The sequence below is a fragment of the Protopterus annectens genome, chromosome 8.part0, assembly GCF_019279795.1.
Source record: "Protopterus annectens isolate FY-2018-M chromosome 8.part0, PAN1.0, whole genome shotgun sequence".
Classification (NCBI taxonomy): Eukaryota; Metazoa; Chordata; order Ceratodontiformes; family Protopteridae; genus Protopterus; species Protopterus annectens.
Window position 1 is genome coordinate 1434721811 of NC_056741.1, and position 17271 is coordinate 1434739081.

At 42.5% G+C, this 17271-nt stretch overlaps 1 protein-coding gene across 1 annotated transcript in view; it reads left to right on the forward strand.

Moving 5' to 3' along the window:
- Positions 1 to 17271, forward strand: part of SORL1 (sortilin related receptor 1) — a 5131225-nt gene that overhangs the window by 3537118 nt on the left and 1576836 nt on the right. The window contains exon 32 of the mRNA XM_044081038.1: positions 14693 to 14839. Within this exon, the coding sequence (XP_043936973.1) occupies positions 14693 to 14839 (147 nt within the window). The remainder of the gene's footprint in view (positions 1 to 14692; positions 14840 to 17271) is intronic.

The following is a 17271-nucleotide window of genomic DNA, read 5'->3' on the forward strand; positions in this document are numbered from 1 at the left end:
ACCCATATGTAAGGACTGCAGCAATGTGGATCTTCGAACATCTACATTTATGGTAGGTACAAAACTGTACTTTTTGGTGTCTGGATCGCATTATCAGTTCTCTGCTTTACCCTTTGGACTATCCAACTATAGCTCATTGCAGGCTACATGGTATCCACTTTTTCCCCATATTTAGATGACTTGCTTATCTTTGCAGAGTCTTTTTCTATACGTCAGGAATCTATCTCGTAATCTCGTATATGACCGATTTCTTATGCAAGCTGGGTTTCTTAGAGAGAATTCATGTCTATCTCGACTCTTCCCCACAAGATTGTGCTCCTTTGCTTCTGGTGGGATGTCAGCTAGACACCTCAGTTCAAAGAGTTTTTTTTCTGTAGGAAGAGGAAGAACAGATCATTATCTAGATCTATTTGTAAGGTTTACCACTTGGATTTGGGTCACTGTGAGGGAATATCTCTGAATTTTGGGTCCCATAGCATCTGTGATTCTCATAATATCCCCTGCTAAGACTCCACATAAGAAAGATACAATTGCGTTTGAAATATTTGGTCCAACATCAACATCCCTTATCTTTTCATATCCTTTTCCTGGGGTTTGTCAGAAGAAAAATCTTTTGGTGGCGACAGCAAATATATTTAAATCTATGTCTCCAATTCTCCTTCCCTGCTGCAAAGCATTCAGTCACCACAGATGATTTGGACTTTGCTTGGGAAGCAGTTTCAGGAGGGATAAAAGTGTAGGGGGTGTGGAACACCAAGGACAGACATAAGCTCATAAATATTAAAGATATGCTTTCCCTGAGCAAGGTATGCAAGTCTCTGAACCATCTTTGGTCCCTGACTCCTCTTCAAGTGATAACAGACAATACCACAGTCATGTGGAACATCAACAAGCAAGGGAGTAACAGGATGTACCCCTTTTGCAGATTAACCATATTAGCTTGGGATATAACTTCACAGCACAGTCTCTCTCTACAGGCCTCCTACATTCTGTCAGAGCAAAATTGTGTGGCAGACCAGTAGAGCAGGACCAAGGCAGACCCTCATGAATGGAAACTAGATAAGGGTATGTTCCAAGATTTCATCCATCTCTGTGGAGTTCCTCATTTAGACCTCTTTGCCTTCTGTCTGATCAATCAACTGACAAGATTGTCTTCTATGACTCCATGCAAGAAGGCAAATGCTTTTTTTCCCTTGGACAGGAGTACTCCTGTATGCTTTTCCACCCTTTCCACTAATATCCAGGGTACTTCTAAAGTTTCAGAAAGAATCCTGTAAGATCATTGCAGTTATTCCCTCCTAGACCAGGCAACCGTGGATGATGTTCTTCGTGTTTCACTGTTGCAGTCATTACATTTGGGTAATCTGCTGCAGGTTGCCCTCAGTCAGCCTGATTAACAAAGTCTTGGGTCCTGCGTTGGTTGCTGTCATTTCTTCCATGGCGTCAGGTCTTCAGGGGTATAAAACATGCAGCCGACACCATTACATCAGTCTTTCTTGCCGCGCGGTGCCCGAACCAGAAGCAGTTCGCAAGTGCCGTCGGCCAACTCCTGAAATTTTCGTTTTCGAGTTTCAGAACCGAAGTCTTCAACTAAAAAGCTAAGTACCCCGTTGTGGAAACTTTTTCTTGCTCCTTACTGATGTCAGTAAAAGTTAATAATTGCATTACTTGTGGGAAGCAAATACCTCATAAGGATTTTCATTTGTACTGTATTCCTTGCCTAGGCCCTGACCACAACATACCTTGCTGTCGATTTTGTGCTAAATTTAATAAATGAACTATTAAACATCGGTATATTTTTGCCTCTAAATATTTTGGCTCACGCTTTAATTATCCAGAAATGCTGTCGGTTAGCAATCCGACTACCGGAATATTTAAAAAACGCAAAGAAAAAGACAGAGACAGGCCATTGAGGTCCAAAACTGATGACAACGCTTTTCCTATGCCAGTTGCCAGTTCGCCAGTACTCAGTGAGGGGCCTTCACAGCCTCTGATACCCACTACTTCTGATTCGCAGGCCTCTACTGAGACCCATTCGGAGTCCAGTATGCTGTGAGATGCTTCAATTATGGAACCCGCGGATGTCTCTACCTTAGATCGGTCCGGAGCCGCTGTGCAGGCACCGGCTTCTGAGGGTGTTTTCAGGCCTACAGATTTATATATTAGACCGACGCCATCTTCAAAACTAAGGCCAAAATCTAAATCTGTGTCTAAAAAACCGACGCCTGGGCCACATGTGCAGGCCCCTATGCCTAAAAAACAAATGATCAAAATGGCTGAAGATTTAATTACTCTGATCAGGAGTAGCCAACCCCCCCCCCCCCCCCCCCTTCTAAGAGGCTTAGGCAAGACATTGATTATGAATCTTCTGAACAGGATTCTATTTCTTCTGACTCTTCTAATGAACAGGATTTGTCTATACCCACTTATGAGGACTCTGATGCAGAAGATTCCATTCCTTCTGCTTCTCCCCCCTGAGGATTTTTCTTTTGGGGAAACTTTACATACCTTAAGGGAACATTTCCACTGGGAAAGTCAGGATTTCTCTGAATCTAAAAAGAGACTTAGGGATTTTCTTCTTCTTCCTCAGCATAGGCCTTTGGCTATACCTCCTGTTCTAGACATTGCTGATGATGTTTTTTCAGAATCTAGTATGGCTCCTGATTCTCTGCCTCTGGCTCCTTGTAAGCCAGACAGATACTACAGGGTTGCTGACTCCCAGAAATTCCTTTTCAAAAATCCTATTGCAGATCCTGAAACCATTTCTCAGGGTCCCAAGGGCATTAAGGCCTCTGCTGCTAAAAATCCTACCCCTTCTAATAGAGATTCCAGGGCGCTGGATAGATGGGGTAAGAAGGTTTACACTTCTGCAACCTTGGCAATTAGGGCTTTAAACTGTCAATTTCATATGCTTAAATATCAACAGCATATCATGGGACTGCTTAAACAGAAAATGATGTTAATTTCTGACTGTGTGGAAAATAAAGATTTGCAGGATTTATTGCATTCAGCTGAACAAGTTGGAAAGCATACTTTGCAGTGTGGTTTTGAGTCTTTGGAGGCCTCTTGCAGGGCTGTTGTAACTGGATCTGTGCTAAGAAGGCATGCTTGGCTCACAGAACAAACTCTGCCTGATCATGTTAAAGCAAAATTGTTGGATGCTCCTTTGCAACAGGACCGCATCTTTGGTAATAAGGCTGAAGAAGTTTTAAAAAAGATTGCAGATAAAGCTAAATCTATGCAAACTGTGAACGATTTCTTACAAGTGCAACCTCCAAGATTTAGTAGGCACTGGCCTACTAAGAACTGGTCCTTTCTAGTTCCTTCGAGAGCCACTTAAGTCAAACCCAGACCTTCCAAAGATTCCAGGCTTCATTCACAAGGGACTTTTAGAACAAAACAATGGGGTGCCACCTCCTCCAAATCTGGAAACAATAAGGCACCTCCCTATGGTAAACAGTCTCAATGACTTCCCTTTACACTTACCAAGCACTTAACTTTTAGCCTCCCCTTTGGGGGGAAACCTGGCACTTCATGCAAGAAACTGGCAACTTATAACCCAGGACAAATGGGTTTTAAATATAGTATCCCAGGGATCAAATTTCATTTCCACATGTTGCCAATCCCAAACGGATGGCCAGACCTGCCCCCAAATCAGTAAGCAGAGGCCCAGAAACAAGTACTGTCCCTCATGAACATGAGGGCTATTCAACCAGTACCAGAAGAGGAAAAGGGGCAAGGTTTCTATTCAAAACTTTTCCTGGTACCCAGAAAAGACAAATCATGACGGCCAATTCTTGACTTATCTACTCTAAACACATTTCTGGACATTCCAAAATTCAAGATGCTGACTCTTCAACAGTTACTTCCTATGTTAGGTAAAGATGCCTGGTTGGTAACTCTAGACTTAAAAGAGGCTTACCTGCATATCCCAATCAGGGAATTTTGCAGAAGATACCTCCGCTTCAAAGCAGGCTACTTGCATTACCAGTTCTCTGCACTGCCTTTTGGCTTATCTACTGCGCCCAGGGTCTTCACAAAGTGCCTGGCTCCAGTAATTGCATTTTGCAGACAAAGCAATATTCAAATATACCCATACCTGGACGATTGTCTAATTCAGGCAGAAAACAGGGACATTCTTCTCAAACATCTGGCATTTGTAAAAAGGGTTCTAACTTGTCTAGGGTACACCATAAACAAAAAGAAATCACAACTGGTAACCTCTCAAAAATTACATTCCTGGGTGCAAGCTTGAATACAACTGCCCAGATGGCTTACCTTATGCCAGAAAAGCAAATTCATTTGGTAACTTACTTCAGACAGGTGGCCACAAAAACCCTGCTATCTGCAAGACAAATTCTGCAGGCCTTGGGGTTCATGACCTCCTGCTTTCTTCTAATTCTATATGCAAGACTGCATATGAGGAAACTTCAGTGGTACTTAAAACGTTTATGGAGTCAACATTGTCACAGCCTGGAAACAATGATTCCTATCATACCTTGCCTGCAACTAGAGTTCCTATGGTGGGCAGAGGCCTGCCACCAAAACAAGGGACTGCCATTCACTCCACCCCCTGCCACCCAAACCCTAACTACAGATGCATCAGACTATGCTTGGGGGGCTCATTTGGCAGGGAAGTGCATTCAGGGCAACTGGAGCCCAAATCAAATGCACCTTCATATCAATCAAAAAGAGATGCTAGCTGTACAGAATGCAATGACAGCCTTCAAGGACTACCTTCATCTAGGACAATTAATGATAAAGACAGGCAACACCACAGTTATGTGGTACATAAACAAGCAGGGGGGTACACACTCCTACCTCCTTTGCAGACTAGCCATGGCATTGTGGAACACGGCCTTAACCTATCAAATACAACTACAAGCTCAATTCCTGCCAGGAAAGCTGAATACTCTGGCAGACGAACTAAGCAGAAATCTCATGGACCCACGCGAATGGAAACTGGAACCATGGATTTTCAATATGTTGACATGCAAATGGGGGAGTCCAGACATAGATCTTTTTGCCTCACCCCAGAACTATCAGTTGGACAAATTCTGCACAAGAACTCATCACAAAAGAGCCTGGAAAGTGGATGCTCTATCATTCAGCTGGAGAAACCTTTCAGTCTCTGCTTTTCCCCCTCTGCCTCTGCTCTCCAAAGTTCTACTAAAAGTCAAACAGGGCAAACCAAAAATGATTTTGATTGCTCCAGAATGGCCTCGCCAACACTGGTACCCAGTCCTACGCAATGTGTCACACCTTCCACCGTGGCACCTGCCTCAGATGCCTTACTTACTGTCTCAGCAGAACAACCAAATTCTGCACACTCAGCTCCAAACTTTGAATCATGCAGCATGGCTAATCACCTAAATTCACCCTTAGCATCCCTCAGAAAACCTGTGATGGATGTCATTTTGGTGGCAAGAAGGCCTAGTACTAGAAAATCTTATGCTGACAATTGGAAAAGATTCTGTGCCTGGAATCAATCACAAGGGATAAGCACAGCAGTGCCCAATATTCCTCAGATTTTACAATACTTAACTGAGATGCTTCACAAGGGCCTGTCCTTTTCTTCCATAAAAATCCATGCCTCAGCCATTTAAGCTCATTACAACACAGAACCTCCCCTCTTCTCTCATCCTCTGTTAAAGCAGTATCTCAGAGGGGCCAAAAACATAAGACCACTCAGGAGAACTCCAACCCCTTCCTGGGACCTCAATTTTGTATTGAAAAAACTCACTCTCCCTCTTTTCGAGTCAGCTGCTACTTCAGACTTAAAATTTCTCTCCTGGAAAACAGCTTTCCTTTTAGCAGTCACTTCGGCTAGAAGGATTTCCGAATTACAGGCTCTTATGGCAGTGGAGCCTTTCATTATTTTTCATGCGGACAGGGTGTCTCTCAGGACTAATCCATCCTTTATTCCTAAGGTGGTATCCAGTGTGGCTCTGAATCAGACCATTAATTTGCCAACTTTCTTTCCCAATCCACAGAACAAGGGAGAGCGGATTCTGCATTCATTGGATGTACACAGACAACTTAGATTTTACTTAAACAGGACAAAATCTCTAAGAAAATATGAACAACTACTGGTGGAATTTGCTGCAGGGGCAGAGGGAAAGGCTTTTTCAAAGCAGACTATTTCCAAATGGATAAGCCATTGTATTAGTTTCTGCTATATGCACCATGGTAAAACTATCCCACAGGGGATCAGATCTCATTCCGCTGCATCTACTTCTACAGCGTTTCTAAAAGGTGTTCCTACCAGAGACATTCTAGAAGCTGCTACCTGGAGCTTAGTTCATACGTTCACCAAACATTACCATTTACCTTTCTTCTCTAAATCCAGAGCTGGCTTTGCCACTGCTGTCCTGCAGGGCCTTATAGCTGGTCCTAATGCTGTATAAATCCATCCTGCCAACCATAGCTTGGGGAATCTACCCAGATGTAATGACTGCAACAGTGAAACATGAAGAACATAGTACAGTTGTGTACACTTACCATGAATGTAGATGTTCGAGTATATTCACTGTTGCAGTCCTGGTTACCCTCCCTCTAACCCCCTGTTTTTCTCTTACTATACCTCTACTTTTATGCTTAAAAGCCTTTATGGTGTATTTGCTTTTGTTTGGAGGTATATATTTTTGTGTTTTTAATTACTTAAATACTTGGCTTCCCATTTAGGGGACACTTGACATCTCGGGCAAGAAAAACTGATGTAATGGCGTCAGCTGCATGTTTTATACCCCTGACGACCTGACGTCATGGAGGAAGTGACAGCAACTGATGCAGGACCCAAGACTTTGTTAATCAGGCCGATTGAGGGCAACCTGCCAGCAGATTACCCAAATTTAATGACTGCAATAGTGAGTACACTCAAACATCTACATTTATGGTAAGTGTACTCAACTGTACTTCCTTCATGTTTCACTTTTGCAGTCCTCACTTGTGGGATTTCCTGCTGTGGAATCCCTTGACCTGTCCAATTACCAGAGAAGAATCTCCTTCCACATATATCTGGTGGACTCCCTGACAGACGTCACTATGCTGTGGTATAAGGGGAGTCAGCCGGTGTCATGATCACAGTTCTTTTTTGCCATTGGAGCCCAAAACATAGATTCAGTCAGAGTGTTGGTTGATCTGCATGTCCCATTAGGGGAACTCTTTCTGCATTTTTTGACTAATGTCAGAGAAAACCAGTAATTGTCTCCATTGTGGTAAACAGATTCCACACCTAGACTTCCATTCTTTTTCTGTAACTTGCTTGGGCTCAGCCCGTGATGTTCCCAACTGTCATTTCTGCACCTGATTGAATTCTAGAACTATTTGACATTGGCAGTGATTTTAGCTAGGCACCTCAGCGAAGCATCAGGTAGGCGCGTGTTATAGTGTCCAGCAGTCACTCCAAGGCCGATTTACAGAAGCGTAAGTGAGAGAAAAATGTCCAAGGCTTAAAGTCTCTATCAATGTTCACTCGCTGTCAGACTGTCCTTCCAGGCTTATCACTGAAGGTGAGGCTCTTTTACAGCCCAGACCCATTTGGTGCCTGATATGTAGTCAGGTCCCTCAAAATCTGTTCAGGCCTTAGGACTCAGTTCGTTGATCTGGTCTGGCACTGCTCTGCAAGTCTCAACTTCTGACTGCAGCACAACTGACATTGAGTAGTGCCAGACCTTGACATGGACCATTCTTCCAAGGGAGACTGGCATCCGTGCTTCAGATGTAACCAGGCCTAACCCGACAGCTACTGCTAGGATAGTGGCTTCTTCTCAGCCTCAGCAAGACCTACCAGTTCCCACTCACAGGTTTATCAGAAGTACCTTGTGAGATTGGCAGAGGACCTTATGACTATTGGTAGAGGCAGGCAACCCCTTTTGAATTCCTACTAGGAAATAGAAAAAGGGATACCCTCCCAGAAGTCCTTTCTGATCCTTTTGAGTCAGCAGAGGATTCTGACTAGGAATATTCTGTTTTTGAAGAGGGCCCCTCCATAGCATCCTTTGAAGATTCAGACTCTGAAGAGAATCTGGTTTCCGCTTCCCCTCCTGAAGATTTATCTTTTGGGGAAACAGTGCACACTTCAGCGGAACATTTCCAGTGGAAGACCAGGATTGCCCTCAGTCAAGAAAAGGATAAGGGAATTTCTCAACCTCTCAGAATATAAACCCGTCACCGTCCCTCCTGTGTTGGAGGTTGAGGATGATGTCTTTCTGGACTCTTCCTTGAAACCAGACTCCCTTCCTCCTGCACCTAGGAAACCTGACAAATTTTATATGGTTCTGGATTCTGATAAGCATCTCTTTAAGAATCCTGCAGCTGACCCCCAGCCCCAAAAGAGCCTGAGCTAGCTTTTCCAGAAATCCTTTGCCCACAGATAAAGAAAGCAAGGCCCTAGATAGATTTGGCAAAAAAGTTTACACTTTTGTCATCTTATCTGTGAGGGCATTAAACTGCCAGTTCCACGTGATAAAATGCCAGAAAACTATACTGGATCAGATGAGACAGAAGCTTATAACTTTAGAGAACAAGGATCTCTCTAAGGAGTTCCTGTACCTTTACAATTCCAGCTCCCAGGTAGCAAAACATTCCCTCCACTGTAAGTATGATGCTATGGAAGCTGCCAGCAGGGCTGCAGCTCCAGGCTCTGTTATTAGGAGACGCGTATGGCTGAGGAAACAGTCCCTTCTATCAAACCTCTTGGATGCTCCCTTGGACAAGGAATTCCTCTTCTGAAAAATGGAAGACAAGGCCAAGTCTGTGCAGACTGTTAAAGATTTTCTGCAGTGCAGCCCTCAATTTGGTAGAAGCTGTTCTTCTAAGTTTTGGTCCATTTCCTCCCGAGTTAAGGCTAGGCAAAGGAAGCCATGTATGGAAATGATCCAGAGGCAGCACCAAGGACCCAAGCAATGACATTCAGAAGCCTCTAGGCCATGGAGTCCAGACCACAGGCTCCTGGCAGGGCCCATGATAGTCCCCCCCCCACCTCACAGACTTGGAGGAAGGCTAGCATTATTCTGGGGGAATTGGTCCCAGATAACTTCAGACCAGTTGGAACTAACCGTCATATCAAGTGGCTACAAGCAGCCCTTGAAGCCATCAGGCTTTCCAGACATTCCCTCAAACCAAAGGCCAAAGGCTGTTTAAAATAGAGATGCTGTGTGCCCAGGCCTCAGTAGAAACATTACCAGAACACCAAAAAGAAAGGGGTTTCTACTCAGGACTCTATTTAGTTCCCAGGAAGGAAGGCACATTGTGACCTTTACTGGACCAGTCTGCCCTTAACCAGTTCCTACAGGTTCCAAAATTCAAGATGTTTACCCTTCAGAAACTCTTGCCCATGATTTATCCGAAGGCCTGTATGGGTTACCCTAGATCTAAAGCACGCATATATGCATATTCCCATAGAGGAATCACACACAAGTTTTTTGTGCTTCAGAGCAGGTACCAGGTGCTGTCAATTTTGTGCTCTGACCTTTGGGTTGTCTATTACTCTTGAGGTCTTCACAAAATGCTTAGTTCCTCTAATTGGCTTCTGCAGAACAAATGGGGTGCAAATTTATTCCGATCTGGATGGTTGTCTTATCTAGGCTACAAGCTTAACAAAACTCAACTCAGACTTAATGTTCACCCAGAACCTCTGGGGTTCATCATGAATCATCAAAAATCCCCAGATGACCACACAACCAGAATTGTGTTCTTAGGGACCCTACTAGGTTCCACAGTCCAAAAGGTTTTCTCGGCACTGGACAAGGTCTCTTTTCTGACTTTGTACTTTCAAAAAATCATGGACAGGGATTTTCTCACAGCCAGAGAGTACCTCAGGGCTGTGGAGACATGGCAGCTTGCATCCTCATAATTCCCCTGGCCAAACTACACATAAGGAAATTCCAATGGTGCCTCAGGAATTCGTAGTGAAGATCAAACTGATTCCTTGCCCCAAGGAGGAATTTTCATGGTTGTCCATGGATTGTTCCCTCATCCTGGGTCTCCCCTTCAGATTCCCTTCCCAGGAGCAAACACTGACCACAGATGCCTCAGATGTAGCCTGGGGAGCACACTTCAACCACTTCCAGACTCAAGGGAAGTGGGACCACATGCTCAGAGACAAATGCATAAACTTAGAGGAACTTACGGCAGTCCAAAAAAGTCTTCTAGCCTTCAGAGAGAATTAGAAACCAGGGGTGCTAGTGTTGAAAACAGACAGTACCACAGTCACATAAACAAGCAGAGGAGAACTTACTCCTACCCTCCTTGTCACCTAGCAGTGGATGTTGGGAAACAGCACACTCCATGGGGTTACACCTTTTGGCACAATACCTGCCAGTTATGCACAACCAACTAGCAGATCACCTGAGCAGACATCTGTCAGACCCCCATGAGTGGCAGCTGCATTGGGAAACCTTTTGCAGCATAGCCAGTAAATGGGGGGAATCCCTCAAATAGACCTGTTTGCCACCATTGAGAATACTCAATTGAAAAGTTTTTGCTCCAGGGCAAAACAAATTCAGCCTGGCAGATAGATGCTTTCTCGTTCTCATTCTCACAGACGGGCCTCTTCATTTGTGCCTTCTCACCAATCCTTGTGCTCCCCTGGGTGCTCTTAAAGATAAGGGACGAGGGGCCAAGGGTGACACTTATTGCCCTAGACTGGCCCAGGCTGCACTTTTACCTACTGCTGCTTAGCTTAACCAGCACAAAATCATGGTAGCTGCCACAGAGATTAGATTTTCTGACACAGAACAAGGGAAACTTTGTGTACCCCAACTTGCGAACTTTCAAATTATCAGCATAGGGGATTCCGTAACATCTTGCAGGATCATATCTTGGACAAACAGGTTTAGGGCATCCTGAGAGGCCAGAAGGCCTAGAACCAGCAAATCTTATTTGGCTAAATGGAAGAGATTCTCCCTTTGGTGTGGGTAACATGCTCAGAATCCCATCTAGCCAAGATCACTGTCATCCTGTCTTATATGGCAAGTCTCTTTGACAGAGGCCTGTCTTATTCCTTCATAAAAATGCATGACTCTGCTATCTCCGCCCACATTCCTGCTCAACCCCCTATCTTTTCTCACCCTGTTACAAAGCAGTTTAGTAGGGGGGTTTTCCACATCAGGCCACCCATAAGGCCTCTGGCATCACCCTGTGACCTTCATTTTGTTCTGGAAAAACTTAGTCTTCCATCATTTGAACCAGCTGTCTCCACTGACTTAAAATTCTTGACATGGAAGACTGCCTTCTTTAGCTATCACATCTGCACTAGAAGGGTTTCTGAACTGCAGGCACTCATGGAACCTTTCCTCATCTTCCATCCAGGCAGTGTCTCTCTCAGGACTACCCCCTCTTTTATGTCCAAGGTAGTGACAGCCACCTCCTTAAATCAAGCCATACATTTGCCTATCTTCTTCCTCAAACCACAAAATATAGGGGGAAAGAATTTTTCATTCTGCGCATGTGCATAGGCAGCTCCATTACTGTCTTGACAGAATAAAGATTTTGAGAGAATCAGATCAGCTGTTTGTGGCCTTTGCAACCATTTTCCAGACAGACCATTTCTAAATGCATCTTTCACTGTATCTCCTTCTGTTACAGCAATCGAGCATGGTAAGAAGTCAGCTGATGCTGCCAGGACATACTCTGTTAGAGTAACTGCTGCCTCTACTGCTTTCCTAAAAGGGATACTTACCAAAGACATGCTGGAAGCTGCTACCTGGTCTTCAGTGCATACTTTTACCAAACTTTACCACCTGTCAGCCTTCTCCAAGCCCAGAGCAGGATTTGCCACTTCCATCTTGCAGGACATTTTTTCCTCGCCGTAATCCACCTTCCACCCTTCTTTTCAACTTTGGGAATCATCCCACAAGTCAGGACTGCAACAGTGAAACATGAAGAACATAGTACAGTTGTATATACTTACAATAAATGTAGATGTTCAAGTGTATTCACTGTTGCAGTATTCTTTCCCTCCCTCCTTCCAGAGTAGGCTTGAACAAGCTTCTTCTTTAGTCAAGGGGATCCACCTTTTGCTTCTCTCCCTGCTTAAATTCTCTGTCAAAGATGCTTGACTTGACTTCCATCTAGGAGCGCCCCTCCCTTCAGGGGGCAGGAAAAACTGAGATCATGACGTCGGCTGACTCTTCTTATACCCAAGTGCACTGACATTGGTCAGGGCATCTGCTGGCTGTAGGTGGAGGGAGATTTTTCTCTGGTAGTCAGGGAAATGCCACAAGTCAGGACTCCCAACAGTGAATACCGTCAGGCATCTACATTTATGGTAAGTATACACAACTGTGCTTTCTCCCTTCTTTTGGAAATGGCCAGGGGCAATTGCCATAAGCCTCCTCACAGACTATATCTACTCAAACAAGAACAAGGGTGTTTGATACACCCTGACATTAATCAACTTTAGTTTTCTTCTTGGATGATGAGGTCTTAATTCCTTTTAGGCACTTGTTTACTGAGGATGTGCAGCAGCTACTAATGATGGCAAGAAAGCCTAGTAAAATGTTTTTTTTTTTAGTTGGTGCCAACAGCATAACCTGCACCCATTCAGGGCTAGTTGTTGTCTGGTTTTACATTGTTTGTGTGAGTTACTATCCTATGGCCTTTTTTATTCCTCTGTCAAGGTTCATTTATCTGCCATTTTAGCATGTATGCTCATAGATGATCTTTCAATGCAGTCTCATGTCAAAATGTCTTGAAAGGGGGTTTACATAAGAGGCCATCAATAAAACCGGTGGCCCCTTTTTGGGATCTTAATTTGATGTTAAAGAGGTTTATGGTTGTTCATTTGAACCAGCTAATCTGGCTGGCTTGAGGTTCTTAACATGAAAACAGTTTTACTAATTGCTCTGACTTGTGCAAGAAGAGTATCCAGGTTGCAAGCTCTTATGGTGAGTCAACCCTGTCTTTTCTTTAGGGATAGGGTTTCTTTGAGAACTAGTCACCCTTTTATGCCTAAAGTGGTATCCAAGTGTATTTTAAACCCAACTATCCATCTCCTCATTTTCTTTCCTGAATCTAAGAATGAGGGAAAAAGGATGCTCCATACCTAGGATGTCAAGAGATTACTCTACTGCTGTCTTGACAGAATTAAATCTTTCAGATCTTTTGATCAGTTGTTTATTTCTTGTGAAGGTAAAAAGAAGAGACAACCTGTGTTAAGACAGACCATTTCCGAATGGTTGTCTAAGGCTATTACCTTTTGTTATACTCAAAATAAATCTATTCCAGGCAGGGTCAAAGCCCACTCTGCCCAGGGCCTTGGCTTTATCAATGGCTTTTAGGAAAGTGTTGGATCTGCCCAAGCCTTGGCTTTATCTATGGCTTTTAGGAAAGGTTGGATTTTAGAAATGTTCTGGAAATTAGTACTTGGTCCTTTTTACGTACTTTTACAATAAAAGCTTGATTCCTTCTCTAGGTCCAGATCAAGCTTTGCTAGGACAGTTCTCCAGGGGCTCATGGACTTTTGTCCTTCCACATCCCAAATCTAGTTAACCAAATTAATCTACCCGTATAGCTAAGGCTATTGCAGCTGATCAATATGATGAACAATAGTACAGATGTGCAAGTAAAACTTACCATAGCAGTTGATATCCAAATGATCGTTGTTGCAGTTGCCGCTTCCTCCCTCTTTCCCCCCTTGTTTTTTATGCCAGGCTGTGCACATTTTTTTTTGTTCTAGCATTGACTTTTCAGAGCTCAACCTCACTGTCTCTGCTGAAAGGAAATCTCTGAAGAGTTTATCTCCCAAACTTGTCTTTTAGTCATCTCAGCTCAAGCTTACTGACAGTTTGGGCACAAAGTAGGTGCCCTGAAGCTTTGGAAACTGGCCTGCTGTTATAATCATAACAGAATATAACCCCATATAGCTAAGGCTACTGCAACAGTGATCATTCAAACATCTACTGTTACGGTAAGGTTTACTTATATAGCTGTACTTTCTTAGGGCTTAGAAATAATTATAAATTACTTAACAATATTTCAGTCGATAAGAAGGGTTATTTTGTAAGGTCTTGGAGTTTAGAAATAGTTTTGATTGAAGAGATTAGGTTCAAGTCATCAGCATATTGAAGTAGGGTAGCATTTTTTAGCAGTGTAGATGTCATTGATGAATATGTTGGAAGTATTCAGCCTGGTATTGTTCCTTGTGAAACATCAGTACTTCCTGGGAAGGAGGTGGAGAAATCATGTTTCCATTTCACTGCTTGTTCTCTGTTTGAGAGGTAGCTGTGGAGCCAATGCAGTTACAAGTTGAGCCCTAAAAATGACTTTTTATGTAACAGCTTCTGGTGGGAGACTTTATCAGAAGTTTATGACAAGGCTAGGATGATGGTGGAGACTAGGTTTCCAGTATTTTTATGGGTGTTGACAGTATTAACAAAATTCATCAAAGCAGTAGTTGTGCTGAAATGTATGCGGAAGCCCGTCTAGTTTGAAAACCGAAGCTGTCTTCCGTGTGTGTCATTACCTTTGATGGTATATGAACTACATTGCTCCTTTCAGTGAAGAGAGCCATTACTAGAAAGATTCCAGCCAAAAAACACACTGATATGACTAAATCCAAACCATGACTTGTCAGTGATCTAACATTAGAGTAAGTACAGTACACATCTGTTTTTTCCTTATTGGTCCTGTGCAATAGTTCTCATGAGTACTCCTGTAGTGAATGTGTATTTTTATTGCATGGTTTTAGGAATGCGGACATCTACCACAACTCCTGAATCTGGGAAGTGCAGAAGTTTTCAGTTTCAGTGCCAGCATGAACAAAAGTGTATACCCAGCTGGAAAAAATGTGATGGGAGGCTTGACTGTACAGATGGATCTGATGAAATTGGATGTTGTAAGTGACTGAGTACATTTCTTACTGCTTTATAGTAGAAAGGAATTATTTGTATGGGGGATGTTTACAGTTATTGCTGGTGCTAAAAATACTCTGGAACTATATAAAGTATTTTAATTACCTCCTTTACTTTCATAGGTCAAACCTTTTGTCCAGTATATGGAAGAGTTTATGCAGTAGTAGTTTATGTTCTGTAATTGGTTAAAAAAGATTAATGTCCACGGTGGTGCAGCGGTAGCATTGTTGCCTCACAGCAAGAGGTTCTCCCGTTCGATTCTCGGCTGGAGTGCAGGGAGTGCCTTCTGTGTGGAGTCTGCATGTCCTCCCCGCGGTTGGGTGGGCATTCGAAAGACATGCATAAATGGGTGTGCCTTCATTGAAGGTTGAATGTCAAGTTGGCACCTCAGCGTTCGTGAAAATATGCTGCCAATCATTAGCGGACCTGAGTTCCACTGTGGCGACCCCTAACTGGGAAAAGCCGAAAGACAAACGAACAATGTCATAGGTGTGTACTAAGCTAATTACCACAAGGGCGTTATTAAACCTAGCCATGCAACCCAAATATCTGACAAGTTCTGGTACCCCTTGTTTAAGTATAGGTTCATAGGCTATATGTTTGATGTGTGAGTGAATGACATTAGGTTAGACCTGAACTAGAAGCTGTCATCAATAAAGGGGTATTTAAATGACAAGAAAGCCTGTATAGTATTTCTCACAATCCATTATTTGGAGATTCTGGCCAGAGCAGAACTGCTGTTACATGTACTATGGAATTAGTCTACATCAATTGCCTTCCTTGGGAGTAGTGAGTATTTTATAAGGTTTGATGTGAATTGATACCATGTACTTGAAAGTGCTGATTTTTGTTTTGACAAGGTTGGAAATTCAGTGCGCATATTTGTAGCCAAGGAAGGAAGGAATTTGCACTGAGGATCAGAGGACATAAATGTGTATAAACCTAGAAGTAAAACTAACAAGGGTTACGGAGAACTAATAATGCAGATGCTGCTTAAAAATGTTCTAGAATAGTTGCTGTTAACAGAATAACCATACCCTCAGCTGTCCAGCATTTTGCAGAAAGTCCAGATTTTTCCTCATATTTTTGCTCTGTTTCTCATAAAATGTGTTCACTGGTCAATCACTGAGGAGTGAATTCACCAGATAATGACAGATATTTGAGTTTAAAACATTATTACATTTAGAAAATGGAAGCCCTGTTAATCTGGCAGCTTCTAAGTTTGTAAGAGCAACATTTAAAGTCTGTTGTTGATTTTGGGCCATTGCCTGCAATTATTTTGGCTTTGTCCAGAATTCCTTTGCTAAGAAGGTGAGAGGAATGGTTGTAACACTGCTAAACCTTTCATCTACCTCTCTCAGTAAAAGTGACCATCAAGGTTAAAAATGGACAACATGTGAATTTGATCTGTCTAGAGATGTGCAAAGCATGTGCCTCTGGAAATTTGTGAACCATTGTAGCAGTAGTATTCAGTAGTACTTTAATGACTTTTAAAATCTGGTATTGATGGAAATAAATGTTGGTAGATGTCTGCAGTTTATTAGTTAGTGTAAACATACTTTAATACACTTTTGTGTTGTGTGTGTAGGAGTTAATGGTGTAGATTCTTTCCTAAAAGTGTTTCCTTGCCATATGATTTACAACTTCGGTTTGTGGTTTAGCACTGTATTAATCAGATCAAAACTAAGCATGTTTTCTTTTGTCTTGGATGTAAAGTGTACACACACCTGATGACCATAACCAACCCCTGAGGTCATAAAATAATCTGCAGCAAAAATGGATCGATACAAAGGCGAACCAAGTCTAAACCAACGTGAAAACCATAGCAAAACAAAAATTACAGACTTTGGAAACACTGGATATGCTGACAGTTTATTAAGAGTAACAAAGTTTTTGGATAAAAATCCTTCATCAGTGTGTGTACATACAAACAGAAAAAGCTAGCATTCAGTTAAATAGTGCATTCAAATCAAAAGCATGTGACACAGCCCCCCAATCATAAACTATTCCCAGTTGATCAAATTCATCTCTTAAAAGCACAATGCATTTATATACAAATAAAAACAAAATACATCACCCTCTAAAAGATGCATAGAAAAATTTGAGCAAATGTATCTCTCTCTCTCTCTTTCTCTCTCTATATATATATATATATATATATGTGTGTGTGTGTGTGTGCATATATAGATGTCTGTGTGTATAGCATAAACTCTACAAAAATCAATTTAACGACATCTGTGTCTGGATTTTGCAATATAAAAGTAGATCCATATATGGATTCCTTTCACAAACTCGAAGTTTCAAAACTTTGAACTGCAAATGGTCAAGACCATAAGATTAAAGTTTTAAAGCTTAGAACGTTTTGAATGGTGATTGCCATACAGCGTGGAATGGGACATTTACCGTTTTCTTCACT